Source organism: Rhyacophila brunnea, unplaced genomic scaffold (genome assembly GCF_057557595.1).
Source record: "Rhyacophila brunnea isolate RB1 unplaced genomic scaffold, BYU_Rbru_1.0 scaffold_17, whole genome shotgun sequence".
Lineage (NCBI taxonomy): Eukaryota > Metazoa > Arthropoda > Insecta > Trichoptera > Rhyacophilidae > Rhyacophila > Rhyacophila brunnea.
This window is the reverse complement of record NW_028232827.1, coordinates 4,012,163-4,037,855: the sequence shown is the minus strand read 5'-3', so window position 1 is coordinate 4,037,855 and position 25,693 is coordinate 4,012,163. Positions and strand designations below refer to the sequence as shown.

Genomic DNA, 25,693 nt, shown 5'->3' with positions numbered 1-25,693 from the left:
TCAACTGTAGGCTTATTTCAATGAAACAAACAAAGACGTATAACTGACAAAGCTTAATGTGCACAATTTATGGCGGATCTTAACAGCCTATTTCCGCCCTTCGTCAATGGTTTGATGCATAGTTTGTGAGACAATAAAATTGTGGTCAGTCTTTGATCCACCCTTCGCCACTGCTAATCATTGACAGTATTGACACCCTTCAACTAAGGCGTAGACACAATATGGCATTGCAGTGAACGTGCGTTAACGCAGGTCTTATTTGATTCCAATTTCATCCGATTAGAATCACCAATTGCATAAAAGAAATCTAATCATATGAAATAATAAAATTGGAATCAAAATAAGACTTGCGTCGACGCACGTCCACCGCAATGCCGTGTGTCTGCAGCCTAAAGACGCTGATTTTATTTTACTTGACGTGTATTATTACATTTGTATTGATAACACTAGTACCTCTCGAGTCTCGACTTAATTGCCGATCGTGGATTTACTACCTGCGACGAATCTTCGGGGTCTGGTCTTATTGTATTGAGATTTGAGTGTTCCGGCGCCGAAGATACGCGGAAGTAGCAATGCTCAAAATTTGACATTGACGATTGACCTGTTGTTATTGTTAATATTGTATTTGAGGCAGTGTTGCCATATTTTTATATGCTGATTAAAGTACAAAGGCCTAAAAATTATAGTATTTCTGAAAAATATATAGTAGGTACAGGAACATTTTTCGTCTTGAATCAATTAAAATTATAGTGTTTTCGTATATTTGGCGTAAAATTATAGTATTTTGCATTTTTTGCGGAATTATTTTTCGCGGATTTAAAATTATAGTATTGTATGTACTATAATTAATTATAGTACGGTTGGCATCACTGATTTGAGGTAACCGGTGTTGCCAACTGACCGAGTTGATTCCAAAAAAGACATACATACAGACCAACAGACCTACAAACTTATCTGTAGAATGTCCAAAAATGGAACTACGAACTACCATAGGACGCCATTTCGAAAATTTCATTCGAATGTCAGACTTTGTCCAGTTACGAGTCTTGATTGGGTAGTTTTCGACAGTGGCTCCCCATCCCATTCTTCAGATAAGTTTGTAGGTCTGTATATAATATGTCATTTTTTATAGAAATCGACATCCGAATGCCATCTTGTGGGCGTTTACGATATCTATAGATATATCCCTGTTTTTCGGTTTTACAAATATGGCATAGGTCAGAAGATAATAATTATTTAAGTCTGAAAAATCATTGTTCCTACAAAAACGTCATAGGAATCCAAAGGGTTTTTCTCTCCTGAAAAATCATATTTTTTGACAAATGTCGTTTTTGTTATTAACTCGTCAACAATCACAAAAATATGCCAGATAGGGTAAAAAAAATATGCTAGATGGCAGAAAATATGCCAGATTTTTTCAAAATTTAAAAAACGTCTAGAAACTAGCATTTCAAAATTATTTTTGGTCAAGTTGGTGAACTCCACTCGCATTTATTGATGAATCTATTGGCATTCAGATTTTCTTTGAAATGTGGTCGCCGAAGGCTACATTGATGTAGGCGCGAAATCACAGTTTGGAGAAAACAGTTCTCATTTCCAAATGAATGCGACAAAATATTCCTCATTCATTCCTCCACATCCTGAAGCGGGCCCCCAAGCCAGGATCTTTGGTGTTAAAGGCATTCTAACGCTTTACAGTGGCGTTTTGTAAATGGTGATCGAGTTCAAATAAAATTAACTGTGTGTTTATCATAATTGTTTACCAAATAATGGTTATCAATATAATGAGTATCAACGCAAGACACCCAAAAATTGCATTGCACAACCATATATTTAAAAATGATAATAACCCCTAAGTTCGATTTTTTCACTATTAGAGCAAATTTAAGATGTGTATTTATCTGGTCGACCCGTCACGCCGCCCCCCCCCCCCCTGAGCCCGGGCTTCGGGCTAGAGCCCTGTCAGTCTCCCCCTTGTGGAGGGAATGCGTGTGTCTGCAGCAGAGAGACTTTGATAGTAAACGCGAGGTCTGAAGTAGGGTTTGTCAATACGCATCCAGCCATATCGGATATCGGGATGATTGACAACACTATAATAGTTATGAATCACTCGTCCAATCGGCTCACCGAATAAAATCCCACCTTAAAATGAAATCGAAACTAGTGGAAACTAGCGCCAGCCGGCGAGAACGTAATCTATTCCGCACACATGTAAAATATTTGCCCTTGCTCGAAACTTGAAACGATCATCGATTTTTGTAGGTAAGTGGTGTTTCTCTCTATAGTAGGTATAATAACAACTACTGGCTACATTGCTACAAACAATGACTACATACAAAATAGTGACATCATATAAGTGCCTTATAAAAACATGAACAGTCTTGCCGGTGAGAAAAAGTTCATAAAATAAATACAATGTAAACTCAAGGTATAATAATAGACTCATGCAGCACTGAGTAGGTATATTCTTGTTTATAAAATAGTCAGGGCTCGAAAAGACCGGAGCGCCGTTCCAGTTCGTCAAATTGATAAAATTATAGCTCCGTCTCGTGGAAAAAATAATTAGATCGTCTGAGCTAGATAGGCAATATAACAAAATTCGAACACATATTTTTATAAAATACATATAAAATTTGATAACTATGTTAATATCTTCAGAAAATTGGCGCGCGCTCCGGTTCGTAAAATTTTCCATTTCGAGCGCTGCAGGGCTCCAAAAAAATCGGAACGCAGCTCCGGAACGAAACTCCCGAGATTATCACTGTCTCATGAACAAGTTTCGGTTTATGAATTCTCTTGAATATACTTATTTTATGTATTGTTTCAGAAGTTTAATACAAAACTTATTATACCTATCTACTCGTGGTAACAAAATAATATTTATGACGAAATTGACCAGTTTATCGCCTGCGGCGCTGTTAATATTGGCATATTCTTGCATGATACAGGTTTAAGAACTTATTTTATTTGTCTGAGCTAGGTGCGTATATAACAAAAAACCGAACACACTAATTTTAAAGTATATGTTAATATTTTTGATAAATTATAGAGCGTTCCGGTTCGTAAAATTATTCATTCGAGCCCTGCCTACATTCCTACCTGGATTACATGTGGGAAAGTAGGAAAGTCCAGGACTTACAAGACCCAACCGTAGAAATGGAATTAAACAAGAACCTCTTTTTTCACTGCTATCGTAACACAACCCTTTAGATCAGACGCTCTTCCTTTATCGCTGGAAGAAGATTGGGCCCCGAATACATTTCCATAATAATATTATCTTATACCTAGAAAGTATTTTTGAAACCAGTTGCTAAGATGGGAATGCTGAGATAATTTATCATGTGCTTTACAAAAACAATTTTTATGTGGTGAGAGAACACAACCTTATCGGAGGTCATAAATTGGTGCAACAATGAATATTCATTGCCACCGGCAACTTTTGTTTTTTTTATCTATCATAATATTTTTTCCTTAAATGCTGAATCCTTCATTTCAAAAAGTGCATGTTGCTCCTCCACCAGCGTTGCCAACTTAGCATTTTTGAATAGGCAGGAAAATTTACATTTTGCGTATGGGGTTAAATCTAGCGTTTTTGGCACCACACACAACTTAAAACTCCTCATAAAAAAGCTTGAATATTATATACTTACCAGATGTGACAAAAAATCAACATGCTGACCTTTTGTAGGTACAGTATAATCCAGGGAACAGAAATATCTAATGGGTGTGTAGTAACAGGCAACCTTGATCTCGAGTGTGGAAGAATATGGGATAAACTAAAACACGTGTTAAGAATACGCTTGTATTTCGTTCTGACAACTGCTCTCGTTTTATCCACCGAAGCTAATTCAATATTGTTGTATTTGAAGGTCGCAACACGCACTATTGCACGTCTATTATAATGTGTGGTTCATTTTCGTATGACACTCACATTAAAAAAACTGCGTCAAAATGTAGTCTATTGCTTTTCCTGTTCAGGGAATCTGTTCTGTGGTTACAGCTGATATCTTTGGGAAAATCTATCAAATTACGAATGTTACTTAGTTACTATTATATTTGGCCGTGAATAATTATTGTCCTTTTCTGTGTTAAAAAATCATAAACATGCCAATGGAATATGACAGTATTTTTAGATTACTCTAATGTAGATATTGCATGACTGTGTTTACGAATATTTTCTAATATTATAGTGAACCAACTATTGGACATGGTAATAATTTAAGGATACTTTATCATCCAACAATTTATTTTAACATCATGTAATACCTATTTTGTAGCTAATTTGTAGAATTATATATACATATTTGAATTAGGTATAACATAATTAATGTAGGTACTTATTTATTTATACACGTTTACTATTTCACATTACATAATTTTCATTATCAAAATGTTGCAATCGTTTGTTTATTTATCTTCAATGTAGTTGTTATGCTTAAATTATTATATTTATATATTCTAGATTTATTTTCTTGTAAATTAATTACTGGTAGTTGAAAATCGCATGTCACTTTTATCACCACTAATCGAAGATAATGTTATTTTTTCATGCTTGTCACATTTGAACAATTCAGATAAAGGTGAGTACAAAGTGTATTACTAAAAATGTGCATAGGAATACGTGGGAGTAAATTATTGTATTGTTATTCTATATTATTTCATCAACTCAGGTCTTCCGGTTCACCAGTAAGTCATCGAAGTCGTGGTCATCCGGCTCTTCGTCTTCCTTTTGGCTCCAATAAACATGGGGCGCTTCCGTTGCATACGTGACCGCCGATGGTTCGCCCCCGATACTCTCTATGACTTGATTTTATGTGAGCTCGCATCAAAATGTTGACAGACGAAAACAATATTTTTTAAAAAATATAAAAATGTGAATTTCGTATGAAATATTTAACAAATTCTTCTTTAATTCCACATCTTGTCGTGTAGGTACTGTGTTAATTGTTTCCACAATAAATTCCTTTCCATTTTAGTGTAGGTGCTTTGCATTTTCAATCATAATCGAGATCACCTATCAACTCTATCAAAGAGTACATCTTTCTCAATAGCCGAAAAATATAATCGTTATATTACGACAAAAACTGCTTTGGGATATGTAAACAATTTTACAGTCATTAATAAACAGGTTTGTGACTGATCGATTTATTCACAACATTAGGATATTTTTGTTTAAAAAAAATAAGCACGAATGAATATTCTTCACAAAAAAGTAAGTTTTCGTTCAGATGTTTTAGCTATCTGCCTCATGCCCCCCCCCCCCTTGCACTAGCCTTGGGTGGGGGTCTGTACGGTGGGTCTACCTTTTGAGTGAGATTAACACTAATTTGCTCTAATGGTAAATGTGGCTGTGTGATACAATTTTAAATTAATGTGTGTCGTTATTCGACAACTTTCAAGAATACAAAAAATCGCTAAAAATACACTGAATACCCTTAATTTTACCTGGAACACCATTTGGAAATCGCTTCTGAAGAGCATCACACCGCCTTTAACCCTGCGATAGGTAGAGGGTCCCGCACAAAGATTCTGGCGTGAGGGCCGACACAGGATGTGGGCCTACTTAGTTTTTAGCTGAATAGAATCGGACCAAATGTACAATTTGTTATTGTTTCAAGTGGGATTTTCGATCCGTATTGGTAGAGTAAAAATTAAATGTTTTTTTTTTGCTCCAGTGTATGGTATGTACATAATTATATATAAAAATGGAAAGGCCATCCGCAAATTATATTATTATAAAAAAAAACTTGGCGGTCTTACCATAGAATAGATATTATATATAACATGTTTAAAATGAAAATGCCATAGAAAGCCAAATATAATTGTAATTGAATCGCTACTTGGCGATTTTATTACTGCGACATCAGTGTTTTAGCGAATGCAGTAAGCGTGTTTTCTTCCATTGATCCACGGGCGTCCTTGTGGACGTAGACCCGCCGTCTGGCGCCTGTCTGGCCAGTGGCGTGTGCCGGTTTATAGGTCACGGGGTGAGAGAAAAATACCCCCTTATCTGCGAATTTAATCGACCAGAAACTATGTCTACTTAAAAAATAAATAAACACGTAGGTAGGTACCCGGAATCAAGTTTGTTATATTATTTATACAGCATAAATTTGGCTTGCCTACTTAAATTTACTAATTATCTAACTACAGATGAAATCACGTCAAAAAAAAACACATTTCCATCAGAAAATTCCTATGTCTTCGTCCCAATTTGGAAACGTATTAGTTATACCTACTATCATATTTTTCAAATTGTAAATGTCTTTTACCAATCTTAGTTTTACTGAACATTCGAAATTGTTTTATTCAACTCTCTGGTTTTAACCATATTATTTATAAATAGTAAAAAAAAAAACGATTTTGATTTCATAATAATATAATGGATATCAGTGACGAGTGGTGGAAGTAGGCTGTTAATATTCGACATAAATAGTGCACACTAAACTTTGTCAGTCATACTTATTTTGTTTTCATTGAACTGAGAATACAATTTGCAGATCGTGCCGGTTAGTTTTTAAAATCCAATTAAACCCTGTCATAATTAGTTGTTTTCATTGAATTAGTGATAAGTACATAATATTACAGTAAAGTTGGTGTTGGTTAGTTTATTTTAAATTCATTAAGCTCTGCCTAAACCAAACCATAATCGAAAAGAATACACATAATAGAGGTTGGGATTTTTTAAATTCATTAAGCCCTCTCTAAACCAAACCATAATCGATAAAAAATATTCTTCTATCTATAAAATATATAAAATTATGTAAGTATGGTTTGATGGCATAATTTTAGATATTTTATAGATGAACGAATATTTTTTGACTATATATACAATCGCTTGGATTTGGGAGGGTTTACTTGAAATTTAAAAACAAAAAGACTATCTACACATTGCAGTCTTAGTTCAATGAAAACAAATACCAACGTTTGACTGGTAAATTTTAACGTGCACCATTAATGTCAGATCGTAACAGCCTACCCCCGCCCTTCACCACAGATGGTTATCATGTGAATCCAAACATATTATAAGCATAAAATGCAATATTCTTAGAGCGTATTCAAGTCAAAACCTAGTCATGTTACAATAATAATAGTAGGTATGAAATGAGAAATCAGGATAACTATATTTTTTACCCAAGGTCACTGTTCTCGCCGTTCTCGGGTACTAAATGATATTCTGATTTCTGACGTATCTTATATCCGCTAACACAATATCAACAGCTGGCAAACTGACATTATATTATTTAATAGAACATTATGCACTTTACTGCGTCTGTCACTGTTTTTCCTTTTCGTCGTACCTATGTACTTTACTATTATGTGATGTTTATTTGTACCAACATAGCGACATTAACATACCGGTTTCCTAAAATACCTTCATAATAATTCAACTGTTCCATTACAATGTTGTTTTGTTTCTGAACAGTAATTTGCTTAAATAAAATAATGTAACGCCGAGTCGAGAACAATATGGGATCGGTCGATTTTCCGGTTGGCGTGTACAAAAGTCATTACACTCATTACAATATTTTATTGCACCCAGCTGGTGGAAAATTGGATCAAGTATGAATTTTAAATGTACCGTAAAAAGATATACCTACCTAGTTGAAAAAATAGTTTACCTATATTGTATGTACCGAAATATTTTTTTCTAGCAATATGCGTAATCGCTATGGTTTGAATAAATGTTGCCATGGACAAAATTTGACGAAGGTCACCGTTTGACCTCTATAGGCGTCGGGAAATTCGATTATTTTAGGGTGTAAACATAATAAAGAATACAATACGAATGTTTCGAGCATTCTTTTGTTTACACTGGTGTCAAAACAACTTCGATTACACCACTTGAGATGGTGAATATTTTTGTCTTTCAATTATAATTTATTATATAAGTGTTATGGAGTATACTTTATATTTAAATTACCTATACTAATTGTTGTTTTATGTAGATCATAATTAATTCACAATTTATTAACATAAAAATAAGAAGTTTTGTAAAAAATCATTGTTTTGTTATATGTAATTATTAATGGCATCGATTGTACTAGATCAGTGTCTGCCAAACTGTGTGCCGCAAGAAGTCTCAGGGTGTGCCGCGAAGGAAGAAGCTTCAAAACTAGTCAAAACTGTTCATTTTAAATATATCCCATTCATTTAATTTTTCTTCAATTTTAAATATCTACATAGGTATTCAAATAAATATTTGTCACGCTAATAGATCTAAAAAACGACCCTGTGCGCAAAGCCTCATTTTCTGAGCTAGAGTTGTCAGCATTTTGGATATTGCTAAATTTCTGTTGCAGTTTGGATCGTCGTATCTTTGCGAATTTGGTTTTGGCTCTATCCATAATTTAAATAATACCACTATCGAAGGAAAATAGCTAGAATTTGAAAATAGATTTTTTTTGCTAAAAGCAAATATGTGATGTGTGTTTATCTCACTTATCCGGTCAACTCGCCTCGCCGGGCCCCTCCTAAGCCCGGGCCCCCAGGCCAGAGCCCTTTAACCCCCCCCCCCATGAGGGAGGATACCAACCTGAAAAAACCTATGATATTTGAACAGGTTGAAGACAGAAGAAGACGAAGAATGGTCATATTGGGCGGATCAAATCAAGATTCACACACGGTGTTTTCACTGACATGTAATCGCGTCCCTCATAATATTATACTCATATACTGTATAATTATAATATGTACTCAAATACCCATATCGCACATACAGATTACTACTGTTGACATCAAAATGCCCTTAAAATGATAGGTAAGTTTCAAGGTCCCCTAAAATGAAAATCGTTTGATTTATAATTTAATCTCTAAGTGAAATATGCTAAAAGTGAGTACCTAGGTACATACCTAAAAGATATTAAACAAAATACTCTTTAATTATAACGTATGAATTAAATAATAATAGTAGATAGGTATGAGTTTTTCTCATTTTTCTCATAACTACGTAAAATCGTTTTAAGGGGGTTTGAAACTAGGCACTTCATTTTGCGTTAGCCTATTATTTACGCTCACAAATTAATAATTTATTTGCATTCATTTGTAAAAAGAAGTAGGTACATACTAATAATGTTTTGGCAAACACTACAGCACAGTGTGTATGGTTTGCGTTCAAATAAATCACACATTTATGTCAAATGCTTTCAGCAAAATACTTAACGAGGTGTCAAACAACGCATTCCAGCGAATGCAACGTTTATTATGTACTCACATACCTAACTAATTGTTTTGTTTTCAATTACATATTATATTATTCTGTTCATTGTTGGGGAAATATTAAATTACAAGAGGGGTTTTTGTTTTAGTGTAATGTTATGGACATTGTTATTGTGGTTTTTATTATGTTTACATTCACTAGTAGACTGCTTGGCGTTAGTACATAAACTCGCTGTGAGTCAGATTTAGCCTGGAGTTTGGACTAGAGGTGGGAAAACTGGTCGATTTCGAAGACTAAGTATACTTACTACCAGGAGAAAAAAATACTTAGTATCAAAACTTGTTCCAAAATACTTACTAGTATTTGGAATACTATATAGAGCGGTTGGCGTGCGTATTCGACATAAGTCTCATACTAAATTGGAACTAAAACTTAACTCCATATTAGTATTTTCACACCACATTTCCGAGGGAATAATAATATGCTGCTACAGAAAATTTATGACCTATTGTTTATACATAAGATGCTGTCATTCGCATGCATAGACTAATACATTAAAATATGAATTCTAGTGCTACCTCGCTCGCGCGCATTTAAAGTCAGCAGTATTGAAAGTCTACCAACTAGCCAGCGACTCACGATGATATCATCACAAGTTTATTGGGTCACACGTACTAAGTATGGGTAGTTTCATCCGATACTAGTACACAAACTAGTGACAGTATTTCCAACTCACCTCTAGATTGGACCTACGATTGCCTACGTTATGTATTAGTAAAGCTTCTCCGACCAGTCCTGGTACTCTGGCAATATCGGAAATATGCAATAGTCCGGCAATTTTCGGATTCATCGGGGTATGTTCATTAGTTACACCGGCGCACACAAGGTGGAGGACTCCCCTGGAACCGAAAAAATACAAAATATTTAGGTAAATGGAATATTACAATATCCTCTTCATGATTTCATGACTGAGGATCGCGGTCCGGTGAGTTGGCTGTCTAGTGTGTATAATCTTCTGAACGGGTTGCCCCTCTTGGCATTCTACGACACGCAAGGCATGTGCCGGTGGAGTTCATGGATTGGTGGAACCGTCCGAGGCATCGTACAATATACACTATGTAACCGTATATAACAATATATATTATAATAATTATTCATATTTGTTTCTTTTCAGTCTTGTGATTGACTCAATTAGTAATAATTAATATGCACAGGTTACGAACAGCTGATGACACAGATTTCCTTTTTAAAAGGCACGATTGTGCCAATGACGTAATGCAGAATGCTTACCGCATTGCTAAAATAAAAATATTATGCAGTCGATTATTTGTTCAGGAATATTCCAATAATGAGTATTATTAATTTGTAATTAATAATTATTAATATTGTGTAATGTTATTCGTTGACATTCTCGGAAATGAATCATTTTACAACTTTTTTATGTTTCAATCGTTTCACTAGTTGATTAATAATAATAATAAATTTTGAACACTACTTGATAATAATAGTTATTTAAATAAATAGTGAAATATCGTTTATAAATGGAATTTCAAATTAATTATATACCAATTGGGTAAGTATATTGTAGGTTAGCCGAATTATCTGTGTCTTTTAAATCACCTTTATACAAACATTATTTTTAAAACGTTATGAAATGAGTTTAAAATACAGGTGATGCAGTGTTGTCGTACAAGTTTGATTAATTTATTGACCTCAAAGGTCACTTACTGCCCACCACCTGTATTTCAATGAGTGAGTAAAAATTTTAAATATTGGCATAAAACGCTAACCTGCATCTTAATTTTTTTAGACTAATAGGTACCTATACTCAATGAACACAAAAACTTTTATCAATCCTTATAATAGATAGGCCCTAATTACACGAAATTAAAGCTGACAAGAGGTTACTAAGGAACAAGAATAAATTAATAAATAAAAGAAAGAAGTCATCTATCATATTTTAAATGTGATAAAATGCACACTTTTTGGTTTTATATTTATTTGCCAGGCCTGCGCTGAGATAGAAACGACACGCGTTAATTAGCTTTTATGAGATGAATATCATTATTTAGAATGTTTTGTTGATATAATTATAAAAAATCTCAAATAACAGTAGGTACGTGTGTAAGTAGCCATAGTTTTTACTTTAACGTAGGTAACGTATCTGTATAGCTAAAATACACGCCATCATTAATGAGAATAATGTGTATCATATCTCAAAAGGTTATTCAGCTGCAGTGTAGGTTAAAAATGTAAAAAAATTTATTTATTTAAATGACGATTATGTCGAGACCTCTATTCATTGTGCATCTGAACACTTAAAATCGGTTGCTGTTTTCCAAGATGGCGGTAGCAGTTGCAAAGCCTCTCTTGGGGGATTAATTGCCGATAAAATAATTATTGTAAAAATCAACATTTCATGACATTTTAATAAAAAGACAAAAGAATACCAAGGATTACTAAAAGTAATGTCTAAAAAATACACTGAAGCTGTAAATCAGGGGAGGGCAAACTTTTTGGATGGAGGGCCAAATTCAAGAATTCAAAATGAGCGGCGGGCTGCAAGTAAAATACCATTTTTAGATATACTATTTATTATCACGAAAAATAAACATTACAAAAAAATTAATGAGAAGAATGAAACTGTTGTACATTTTTTAACCATAATTTTTTAGTTGATATTTTCAAAACTGCTTGTAAATAGGCATCGGAGATATTTGATCGTAAAAATAACGAACATTTTTCTTGCATAATCTTTAAGTTGGTCGAATTTGTCTGAATTAATACTTTGGACGCTGAAGACGCACCTGGCGCGTAATGACCAGGCGGCCGATCGATGTAATTAACGTGCATTTTAAAGGTGGTAAATAAAAAATCAGGCATTGTAAAATTTGGAGATTTCTTTACGACGATGCAATTCTCTTAAATCAGTGTCACACTGCAGATCAATAATCTCAAGTTGTAGCTCTGTCGGTACACTATCAATATCTATTGAAAATGGATCGCGTACTATGGCTAAACTTGTCTCAATTTTTCGGAATTCACCAAATCTTTGTGAAAAATCGTCATTCAGAGCTTTAATAATATGACCATTTTCTTCAAATTTATATTCTGGTATATTCAGCAACTTCAAAGTTGGAAAGTGGTCCACGTTGTTATTCGATATTTGTTCATTATTCAAACTTTTTACCATATCATGGGCATATATTTTTTTTCCTTGCAACGCGGAGTTAAAAGTATTTAAATGTGTCACGATGTTCAACGTAGAAAATAGTGGTTACATAGTGTGAGACGAGACGCAAGGAAGACGTACTGAGATAATACATTTACGAAACAACAAATTCTTCAAATTTTAATCTATTGTCAATATTTTTTAAAAAAATATTAAAAAATATTTGTAATCAGAAGTACAATTAATGATGGCGGGCCGCAAAAAAATACCCGGTGGGCCACATGCGGCCCGCGGGCCGCAGTTTGCCCCCCTCTGCTGTAAATGATATTAGTATCCAATTGTAATGGTCTTGTTTGATTACAATGCGATGCGAATCTAAATAATTTAGAATAACGAAGACCTGCGTTGGCGTTTGTCAAAATTGAGCTATGTAGGCAATATTATATTTAATATGTAACACCATCCACTTAAGCTCACTTCACGCAAGTGGAATATATACCTGAATCGATTTGATTGAACAAAGTTATTGATTATGTAAAGCCCTCCCAAACGGCATTATCAATTTCAAGTTAGTTCTGCACCTTTTAGTTTTAGATTTTAGAAGAACAAACTACTAAGGTCGTTATCTGGTACACACAGACCAATATTGCAAGAATAGATTTTATTTTGTAATATATGAGCGGAATGCACAATCTAAGATTTCGATCCTAAGGATAAGTCGCCGAAAAGCATGACTTAACTATAGACAATCCTGAGTATAGAGTAAAGGAATCCTTAACCATAGACTACTTTTGTTATGAACACGCCCCCTTCTGTATTACCATTTACCACTGACAGCAGCTGCTGTCAAAATAAATTCGCATGTCTATAAAACAGTCCATACACTCAAATTCATTTAACAATGTATCTCAATATGGATATTGATAGTGTTAATTCGTTTGGCATATACTTGCAGAATATTATTTTACTTTTATACGCCAGCCCGCAGAAATACAAAATGCCAGATGAAGAATGACACTTGACGCTAGTATTACCTTGTTAAAAAAATATCTTGCGGTGCCTGTGGAATCATGTATAATGAATGACTTATAACGGAAACATAAGAGTATTATAAATAAATATTAATATGTATTTATAGTTATTGCATTTATAAAATGCAGTTGTCATATTTTTGTCATCGTTTAACAACTATAAAATAATTTACCTAAATTATAGGAAAGAGAATTTTTAAATATGGTATTATTTGCAATAGAAATGATCTCAACTAAGGAATGTTTCTGCATAGTGTTTTCTGCTAAGGAAATTTTAGTTATGACAAATGTTTCTGCATTCCGCTCTATGACAATGATTAATGAATATATAAAAAAAATACTTAGGTAAGGTGGCAATGGTGATCTATAAACTAAACTGCTAAAATAGCTTTAAGTATTTACAAAACGACAAAGATAGATAGATAATCGAAGCAAGTTGATCACTATTCTGAATATTTCCATCGTGTTTTGACTCCAACAATAATTGTGATATTATTGTGAATAAAATTATTTTATTAGTAATAATATCGGGTAATACCTAGGTATTTAAAATATTCAGAATAGCTGTGTGTTATACTTATATTATAAAATATGTCATTTTATAGTCACAGATTTAGATGTAAGTAGTCGATACGTCAGTAGTAAATAGTGATAATGCAAAGAGATTGAAAGAGTCCAATCTCTTTGTGATAATGAGTAATGATAAAACTAATAATTACAAGATAAAAAGAACTTTTTATATACCACGTTTTTAATTTTTCTGTTGAATCATATAAACTTGACAATTCTATGTATTGATAATAATACTTGTTTTGTACTTGATAGAAATACTGAATATAGAATACTGAAATGTCATTTTGACGTTTCATATTGAATTCCATAGTAACGCACGTATATATTAATAATGTAGTAAACCAACAATAATAACTTTCCATACAAAACAGAATTTAACTGAAAATGAATTCAATTCTGCTTAAAAATGGCTAAACGTATTAAAAGAATGCATTGTCGCCGTGTTCTGATATATTCTAAGAAAAGTTTCAAATGTCTATCTAGTCGGGAAGTTAGTTAAAAATCTTCAATCGTCCAATACACACCTTGGACAAACAAGAAAAAATATGTACTGGACACACAAGAAAAAAATAGTACTGGACAGACAAGAATACGAGCTAATAAAAACGTGGTAAAATATGTGGATTTTAGTTTAGGAACACGTTCTAAATTCAAACACTATTAAATTTATACTTAGTGTGTTTTTTTTACTATTCATACAAGTCGGGCTGGCGTAGAGATTTGAAGGACTCCCACAGACATCTGCGTTATGGTTACTGCGCAGTGTTTTTATGGCATATAAAAATAATTACTATTAATATATTATTTTGGCGGTTCAAAGAATTCGAAATTCAAGTCTTCGAACAACGCATAGTGGCCAAATGATGTTATAAAAGTGTTATTAAACTTTCGGCCATCTTGTATAATATTGAATCACATTAAATATTTTTGCCTCCATTTTTAACCGACAGTGTTGCCAATTCTCTTCCTTTCTTAGCTCTCATGCTCTCATGAAAAACTGTGAACTTTTTTATAGCTCTGGTCTCTGAACCCTGCAATACTTTGCGTTTGACTGACATTTCTACTCAATAATGTATGTACATAGTTTACTATATTCTATGGACTCTATTTACTGTTAGTGGAAGTATTTATTTGTTTTACTTTGCTATCGCGTGGAGCCCTTCAGATATACCGAAATTGTCATCTAATCCGAACCAAATCGGGTGTTGCATCTAGAAATTACTCTCAAAGTTACAATATTCGTTTCTTCATTTGCTGTCCCTAAGTAACGCATGACCTGCCTACACCCACAGGACGTTACCGGGTACATCTTACATATATGAACCCGGTTTACGAAAAACTACCATAAACAATATGTATAGACGTCCAGATTTGATTGGAACGTCTGACAGTTCAATGTTGGAACATTCAACGTCACCCGACAAGCCCATAGACGTCCGATACTAATCAAACTGGTCCAACGGTTGACGAAATCTGAGGATCTGGACAGTTTATTAATGGTGTTGCAAAACATCGTGAACTGAATGCTAAAATTGGTGAAAAATTATGTTAGCCAACAGAGTAATTTCCTAGATTATGACATTAAATTCTAGCAGGGCTTGAAGTGGACCGGAGCGCTGTTCCCAGACGTTCCTAGACAAAATGCCGCCCCATTTTTTTATACAGTATTTTTATCATCCTTTCATGACCGCAATATTTAAGAAATGTGTTGTATGGATACATTACTAACAACTTATATACCACTAAATTCAATTCAAATGTCATCTCTACTTCAATAGACAATATTGCGAGTCTACGGTTTCAGATACATTTAAAAATACACCTGACAACTTTCAAAATTGGGGAGTGAATGGCAAAAATATTTGAATCAATTAACGATTAGTTTTGTACCTATGTACCTACCTATAATTCGCAAATCTACAAGTGTCATTGCTGGTCATCGAGGACATGTCGTCCAAGGACAACGGAAGTAAACTAGACATCGCGAACTCAACAATAAAATACAGTCCTGTTAAACCTTTTATTTTAATAAATACATTTTGTTTCCAACCAGTGAGCTGAATTGTTTAATGGAATGATATTTTCGTTATTAGGTAGGTACTAAGTTTAGGTACATATTTCTATATAGGTAATATTTCTAAAGATCCTCCTCGATTTGCCGCTCTTCGAGTAACTGCCGCTCCCAAGCGACGCTCAATCTGCCTACCCCCAATGGACGTCACTGGCCGTTCCTGTTCGTGAAATTGGTAAAATTATCGCTCTGTTTCGTGGAAAAAATAATTTGATCGTCTGAGCTAGATAATAGCCATATAATAGAAAATCTAACCCACTTATTTTTACGAAATACACATGAAATTTGATAACTACGTAAATATCTTCACAAAACTGTCGAGCTGTCGGTTCGTATTTTTTTTCATTTCGAGCACTGAATTGTAGTATTTAATATCCAATAATAATTATAATAATATATAAACATAAAAATAGTAGACCTTGACTGCCATTTTGGCATCTGCAAAGACAGGTGGGTCGTTTTATGCACAGTTTATCATACGAGTATTGTAAACATTAGCGTTTATTTATAAAATTAAACTAAATTTAACCGACAAATGAAATTGGTATCTGCTACAACAGCCAAACAACAACTAGAGACTAACTTACTATTTTTTTAGAAAACTTAGTGTTAGCGATTTAAAAAGATTGAATGATAGCATTAGGTATATGCAGCGTTGCCAACAGCGTTTTTCTTGCCAGATCTAGCATTTTTGAATAGGCAGGCACCTAGCTTGCAAAATTTCCACCTGGCGTATGGCGTTAAGTCTAGCGTTTTTCGATACCGCAAACGGTTTAAAACTTCTCACAATAAAGCTAGAATATTACACTAGATTTGCTTAAAAATCAACATGCTGGTCTTACGTATTTTATATCTTGCTAGGAAAAAAACACCAGGTGGCAGTGTCACCTGTCACCAGTTACCATTCTTGTCGATGTGCTCAATCCATTCAGTGTGTTCAATGCGCTGACAGATATAGAGTATGGACTATATGTGTGCGTTACACAAAATGGCGACTAAATTTCTTACCTGCATTAATAATTAAAAAAAAAAATGTATTCTATTAGAATTAGGTAGATTTAAAATGCTATGTATTATTTTTCGGTCTTTGTTCTTGTAAAAACGATGTTTATAATAATTGTGACACATTTTAAAATTTTGAGAAAATCTACCATTTTATTTTGCTATCTAGCTTGTTTTCTTATCCTATTTGGTATATTTTTGTGAATGACGTCATGTGACGGGAATGTGTCATGTTCTGTAATATCCACTCTTGTAAATTTATGAATTTAAATTTAATAACTAAATCATAATAGGCACTCACAGTGACGCCCTGAGACAAAATGCAGCCCCATTTTTTATACAGTATTTTTTTATCAATAGTGCACGTGTCGTTTCTGGTCACCAAAGAAGTCGAAGGGCAACGGAAATAAACTAGACATCGCGAACCCGATAAAAAATACAGTCCTGTTGAACCTTTTATGTCTATGTAATAAATTTTAAATGATTCTCCTCGATTTGCCGCCCTTCGAGTAACTGCCGCCCCCAAGCGACGCTCAATCTGCCTACCCCCACGGGACATCACTGGGCACTCATAATTACCGAAAGAAAATTGGTACCCATGTATCCTATGAGCACTACTCCTATTAGAAATCTTTGAAAATGTAGTTATGTTGGTATGTATAAGCAAACCGTCCTTTGGCTATGGACGAATACGGGGAAGAAGCGCAGGTGAGATGGGCTGGAACGTTTTTGGTGGGGGGCTTTCCTTCACGATAAATACTATTTTGGTGAACTGATATATTGGCATAGTAAAAATTACAAAGCTTGTATATAACATTGTATTTGCACAACGCGTGTGCGAGGAAGTGTTTCAGAATTTAGTTTAGAACGCGAGTTCGGTACAGTCCATGTACAGTCCCAAGTTCACGACGTCGCACGTCAGTACAATGAAATTTGAAATAGGTACATATTATATTACTATTATTGTACATCGCGTCTTGATCTGGCAGCTGAAAGGGGGATATACTAAATACTAAAACACTTTGAAATGAGAAGGAATGAACTCTGTGAATCCGGGTTCAACGTCAACCAAATGCGTAGCGAATTTGTTTTTACGCCATTATAAAGGAGGGTGTTATTAGTACGTATTAGTACGTTAGGAGGGTAATTAGTTTTGTCCCTCCTACAGCATATTAATTAATAATTCACCAAACTTTGTTGATTACGCTAAGTAGAGACGTATATATTTCTTAATATATTTCTTCCTGACCCCCGGGAGGTCTTTTCCATGCTTTTGCAGTCCAATCTTGGACCATCAAAGTAGTGAATAAAAAAAGGATTGATGCTTTTTCAACAGTAGGTGCGACGAAATTGCTCACTAGTCGCCAATCGGAGACCGACATTCGAGGTGTCTGCACGTCGATTTGTTTTGTCATGGCGTCGCATGAAAATATTCTTAAATCGTGTAAATATGACTAAAAAACTTTACGTATGTACTTAAAAAAGAAAACATGTCAATGAATATACTATTATTATTAGTAATATAACAATAAACATAACATTAAATGGACGCATGTTGGATTTTTATGACAAATTATATTGTGTTCGGCACAATCACCTAGCCACGATTTTGACCATGAAGTATAGCCTTAAGTTGTGATGGGATTCGCTTGACTAGGAGGTACCACTAAGATACTACAGAAAAACTACGTTCTGGCAAAATTTCGTATCTATAATATGATATTAAAATAGTGTAACTTTTGCGTGGACTCGTGGAGGAAGGTCTCAAAACTTGTGGGGGACTCTGGGCAAAATAATTAGTATTGCGAAAATTCTCGCAATATTTTCATGCACGTAATTCATTTTAATATTCCCAAGATACCCTGCGCTGTCAGTTGAGTACTCAATGTGCCTGCCCAGTTTTAGTGCCATTAAAATTAATTTACGACATGAAGGACATTAAAAACCTATGGTATTGTATCAAAATATTCAAAATGTTCGTAAATTTATAGCTGCTACGCTACTTTGTGTGTGTATTTGAATTGAGAGTCTTAAACACTGGTACGCGGGGGGTCCTGGTTTGAATCTCTCCAGCTAAATGAAATACACTTATCAACCAGCATATTATTAATACAGTGTTTTGGTGGCGGATTTAATCATTTGTAACATCTAATATGTTATGATAAAGTTATACTATTATGAAAGTCAGTATAACAAATCAGATTGATGTCTAAGTGTGTATTGTTATTATTTTCGTCAGTGGCGGATTTAGGTGCGTGTATGCCCAAGTTTGGAGGCCTCCTCGAGATTTTTTTTTGCCTAGGTATGCTATAAACCGGGTTACATGTAAATTGTAGGTAAAACATTTCACCGTGGCACAGTTCGCCGTGAGCTTTATATCGGAAAGAGATGACGATATACTATACGGTCTCCAATTTTATTAGATTCAATATGAACATTAATTCAATTTTATTTGCTGATTTTGGCAAAATTCATGAATTCAAGAATGAAAACACCTAACCTAACAAATAAGCCAGTATATCGACTATTTTCAAAATTTATTTGCTGCTGGCTTCCTGTAAAGTGTAAGCCGACAAGAACCGTGTTTTATTTAGACATGCATTTTATGTCAGTACTATACGACCCAAAGAAGTTGGACGGTCTTGAATATATACGGCCATATATTTCCGATACAACATTAATTTCATGGTGAAGTGTGATACGGCGAACTGCATACGTACAAGTTTCCGGACACAATAAACCGCCATTGAGTGTTATAAATATGTAATACACCAATAGTTATGTCTCTGTGATTTTTTTATATTTTAAGTTTTTATGCTTTGGTTTGGTTTTTACACATAATTTGTGAAAAACACGCAGGTTATCATCTTTTATTATAATAATTGTTTACATCCGTCGAACAAGTAGAGACTCTCGATATTTCGCCGTAAGAAATGTAAAAGCCATTCGGCGCGGTATTCTTGCGCGGGACATAGATGGTACATATAAACACAACCACGAGACGGCGTTAATGGGTGCCAACTCTTAGACTAAATTGTATTTATCAGGGAACTCAGAAATAATGGGAACTGAAATACACAACGGGTAAGGCGATCGCAGGTAACCGACTCGATTAAAGAAGAATCCGAGTTAAACTTACACACGTGTTAAGAATACGTTTTACGTCGAATACTAAAAACTGCTCTCGGTTTATGCATTTACGCTCATTTAATGTTGGTGTATTACACACACTATTGCACGTGCATAATGCGTGCTTCATTTTCGTAGGACACTCACACATTCAAAAGCCTGCTTCACCATGCGGCGTATTGAATATTGCCTATTGGTATTCTATTTATTATCTGTTCTGTGATATTTATATAGAATTGTATTTATATTTATTTATTAGAATTTAACAAAATATACCTATTATAGTTTCGCGTGTTGGATTCGACGTGTGCTTCTGTTTTCTTTTCGAGTTAGTATAACTAACTCGCTACAAGGTTGGTCGGGAGTCAGAGTTACGAAATGTAATTACAATTACTAATAGTAATAGGTATGTAGTTAAATACGCAGAATCAATGAAAAATGTCCATGAGCTAGGTAATAATTACAAGCCGCCGCTCGTTTTCAATGCCTTCCTGTATGCGTAGGCCGAGAGGTAGGTATTCTGGTCTGACTATCCACTGTATTCATTTTGTTTATTTGTCATCTATTCTGACGAACAAAGAAAACACAATTCACCGCCAAGTAATTTGTACGAAAGTGACAGATCGACCTGAACCATAGATTAAGGATTACAATCCAGGATGGAATGTTCGATTCCGGGATTTCAGTATAATACCTATCTCAATACGGGGATTCTGAAAATATATGAAAATTGACCCATTATTTATTCCGCTAGAGATATTTTTTATAATTAAGTAGGTACGAGAGAGATTTTATGTATATCAGTGCAATAGTGCACTGGTCAGGTTAGGCGGTTAGGTCTTATTAAATTTTTATCGTATTTCTGGCTTTCTATAATCTGTTTGGTAGGAAATAATAAACATTTTTTTTATAGGGACAATGAATGAAGTAAACAGTAAATAGAAGAGATATCTTATTTTATATAGTTTCCATCTACTGTTAACTAGACTAAATATGTAAACAAACTGCAGGTTAAATGATTAATAAATATATATGTAGGCAAATGGTTTATTGTCTATTTTTAGTAATTATATCCTATCAGTACCACCCAATGACGTCATTGGTACCACCATATTAATTATTATAGGCATTGGCTGATTTTGTGGTTGGTTATTGGAGAATTTGTAGTGACTACTGGTACATATTAAAACAGAAGCACAATAAAATTATTGATTCGTTGTCCTGAGGTAAAATTTCATTGTAAAATAAAATATCTTAACTAGGTAGGTGTGGGTTAAAGGATTTAAAAAAACACTGACTTTTTTCTTCTTCTACGAGCCCTTATCAGTAATAATTTAGTACCTCTAGTACCAACTTATATAACACACTGCATTACGGACTGTAGTAGCGGTGACTCTAAATGCGGGTGGAGGGTTTTAATTCCAGAAACTACCGTGGTGACGTAGATCACTCGATATGAAAGTCGCACTGTAGTGTATTTGTAAACCAATCACATAAAACCCACCGGTAATTAAACTCTGAACCTACGATATGACAGTTCCTTACCGTCATCGCAAGCGACAAATCCTTCATACTGTCAAACTTCTAGGGTTTTCTATAATTGTATCTGATTCAAAATGAAGAGTATTTTTTAAATACTAGAAACTTGACTTAGGTAGGTAAATTATTAATATAATGTTGCATTCGTACCAGCAGGGTTTTAGAACTTTAGGTAGATGTCTATGAACAGGGTAGTTTTACAGGGGCGCTTTTATTTTTCAGATGTTGTGCCTTATTTATTGAATTTTAGCTTTGGGCTATTTTGGCTGGTGCTATTTACTGTGTATACTGTACATATTTACGTTTTGTAACGGAAATTCGTAAAGACCTTGTAATTTTATCATTTTTGTATTGCATTACGATTTGATTACATCATCGAAGTTGAAGTTTATGTTTACACGAGAGAAACATTGTAAAGATTATCACTGATGTACAAACACGACTAAAATTTTGTTATCTAAATAAAGAATTCATCACCGTTTTTAGATTTATAAAAATGCTCCATTTGTCAGTCTGTCAGTGAAGAGTGCTTGGTTAACTACGTAGAATACCGCTTGTCTATACGCGATTTTTCGTTTTTTTTTTTTGAATAACCAAATCAAATACATTCATAAAGAAGTTATCATGGATTTCAGTGGTGAGTTATATTGTCACTATTATCTTATAATAACAGTACGTACGAAATATACGGTTATAATAATATGGATTGACTTTTTTGAATTTAAAAAGAGCTATGTTCGTCCATTAGACTTGGTGATCAACAATATTACTAATTAGTCGTCAGTTTTTTTCGGTTTTTGTTCAATTACATGAAAATTGTATGAAGACACGTCTTGTACCAGTAAGATATGACCGATAACATTAATTTGTCCTCATTACTGTTGGAAATTAATTAAGAAGGGTAGTAATTTGCATGAATAATAAATTTTCTAATATGAGCATGTGAAATGAATTATTGTAGCCAGCGGTGTAGAGTTAAATAAAATAGTCATGGATTGCAGTTTTAAAATGCACAATTCCCCACCCTACCACCCCCGCATATTTTCTAACAATCTAAAGCACATGTTTTAATATTTTGACGTACCGAAAATTTCGTAATATTTACAATCAATGATTATTGACAGCATAGACGATAGATACATCATTGACAGACATTTTTTGTTGATTTAAGTGACTCCAAACTATTGCGTGTGTAATTCAATGATTATCGACAGACATTTTTTCTTTACTTGCGTGACTTGGAACTATTGCTTGTAATACTTATAATCATGACCCACATCCTGAAGCGGGCCCCCAGGATAAGATGTTTGGCGGCCCCCCTACCTATCGCTAAGGGTAAAGGCAGTGTGACGCGCTGCAGTAGTATTTTCCAAATGGTGTACGTGGTAAAATTAAGGTGTATTTTTATCGATTTTCTGTATTTTTAATATGTACATTCGTGCAACACAGCCAAGTATTTTTAATTATTAATACCAATGTACCTAGTAAAATAGCCCGCAGGCCACTTTTTTACTATTAGACCAAATTTGTGATCTATGTTTATCTCACTTATCTGGTCGGCTCGACACGCCGGGCCCCAGGCTAGAGCCCTGTCAGCCCCCCTTGTGGGGGCCATGCTTATAATATTTATAAAAAACTCTTTGTAGAAGTGCCGGAGCTCCAGGAGATTACTAAATACGCCAAGTAGGTACCTACTACACTTTCGATATGTCCGTACTATAAATTCGTGCAAAATACTATAATTTGTTGGACGCGTACTATAATTCGATGACTAAAAGATTGCAACACTGAGTGAATGTAAACATGACTTTTGTTCAGACGCCAAACCGATAAGCAGCTAGGTATGTTAAAAACTTCCTGATTTTACAATTGTCAATTAATTGAATCCAATACAACATTTTAATAAGATAAAATCGTTAATTACTAATTTTGGATAATTATAACAGCCCGGTTATAACACTAGTAGTACCTATGCAATCTTCCATTAAACTAAATAATTTGTATGTTTTCCTTTCCTGTGTGGCCCGCCTGTTTTATACACTGAATTAAAACTTAAATCGTACTTCTTGAATCGTGATTCATGACAGTGTACATACATTGCATTAATACCTGGCACCATACTTATATTATGCTATGATTAATTTTATAATAAAAATATCGAATCCGACGTAAAATGCCTATAATGTTAGTGAAAGACGTACTAATTTGACCTTTACGAGTGCACGAGCACCGAAGATACTTATTGGAATCCAGTGTGAACATTTTGTGTGAGTGTGTGTGTTCAGTATGTATGTATGCACTTGACAACATTGTCAGAATCTAGTAAAGCTATGACTACAATAGAACGGCGGCATGCGAGTAAGCTCCGTTACTTAGGTAAGCCACTTCTGTCAGAATATTATTATTGAGACTTGTTCTGTTTGTTATCGTTATCAATTATTACTACCGGCTGTCATTAGTCATTACATTACTCATTAGTCATTACATAATGATTAATGATTAGTGATTACTGATTACAAATGGGTAATTAGTGTAATAATGACAGTGATTTTAATGACATAAAATTGATAAGTCTATAACGCTTTCGCTGCTGAATAGATAATGAGATTTTAATTGCCCCCTTTAAAATGCACGTTAATTACATCGATCGGCCGCCAGGTCATTACGCACCGTGTGCGTCTTCCGCGTCCAAAGTAATAATATAAGAATATAAGAGAACTAGATTTATGATCAAGTAATCCGATGGTCGATGACAATCAATCAAATTTAGAAAATAACTAACATAAACTGGTATATTATTTTTAAGTTAATATAATCTATAATATTATTTATTAAATTATTATCTCAGTTTTAATCAATGATGGTTTTAATTTAATAATTGTTGTGCAGAATAAACACATATGTACTATAAAGTTAGTGAAGTGATTTGTAAATGTTGCAGAATATTATTTTATGCAGTGAATATAATACGCTTATATTATTATTTTTATTCCTATGTAATTCAATCATTATGGATATTAATTATACTGTTTTATTATAATATAATAAATACCCAGCCATTTGTCCACAACACTTGACAGATGATTCAAGAACATACAATCGTCAGATGAACAAGCATTTTGAAACACATTGTTGCGGATTTAAAAATAAAATAGGTACCTAACTCTGATTAGGTATAAATATGGATTTTTAATGCATCAAAACGCTATAATATTAAATAACTAGAAAACATTACCAAGTGACCGTGCCACCAGCTGTCAACATTCTTAGTTATTTATCAAACTATTATGAGAGTATTCAATCATCTTTGTTTTCTTTCACGACACGATTAAAATAAACGGTTCTTTTATTTGCGTCTCGGTTTATTTTTCAAATTTAAAATTTGCGTTTACGTGTAGGTATATTTTCTCTCGCCGTTCCTCTTTTAATACACCGTCTCGTTGTCTCGCTTTCTCCTATATATTTACATTATTATGTTTTTCTCATGCGTTACAGATTAATCAAGACAAATATAATAATATATTGTAATAGCGAAATAACGGTATAAATACATCTGTTTAATATCTACATATTATTTTTTGACCATCATGTACGTATCTATAGTCTCTTTGCGGCCGTGTTAAAAATATCGTCCGGCTGGATTTAAAATAAAATTGTGATCATTATTATCAAATAAATAAATAATGTAACACAAATAACAACATTATCACTAGACCGGTTGGCACGGGAACGTCATTATTCATTTATAGATCTTTAGTAGCTGGGTATAATATTCAATATTTTAACTTTTAATTTCGGGTTCAATACATGAAATATCTCGAGAATTTATTATGTAGATATTTATAAAATAGCGTAGGCGAGCGATACTAGTAGTAGGTACCCACTTTGGAGCATTCGCGATTAATAATTTCGGCGATTTTTTGAATTTAACATATTTTGTGGTTTGAATCGATTAAATGTGGACATACCTAAGTATAAACAAAATCTACCTACCTACCTAAATGACTCCAAATAGA

At 33.9% G+C, this 25,693-nt stretch overlaps 1 protein-coding gene across 2 annotated transcripts in view; it reads left to right on the top strand.

The window, feature by feature from the left end:
• The window catches only part of LOC147073575 (uncharacterized), a 71,457-nt gene that overhangs the window by 8,403 nt on the left and 37,361 nt on the right, over positions 1–25,693 (top strand). The window contains exon 1 of one of the 2 annotated variants that reach the window (XM_085944842.1): positions 22,178–22,314. The exons of the other annotated variant lie outside the window; for it this stretch is intronic. Within the exon in view, the coding sequence (XP_085800968.1) occupies positions 22,302–22,314 (13 nt within the window). The 5' untranslated portion in view covers positions 22,178–22,301. Of the gene's footprint in view, positions 1–22,177; positions 22,315–25,693 lie in introns of those variants that run through there. 2 annotated transcript variants of the gene reach the window in all.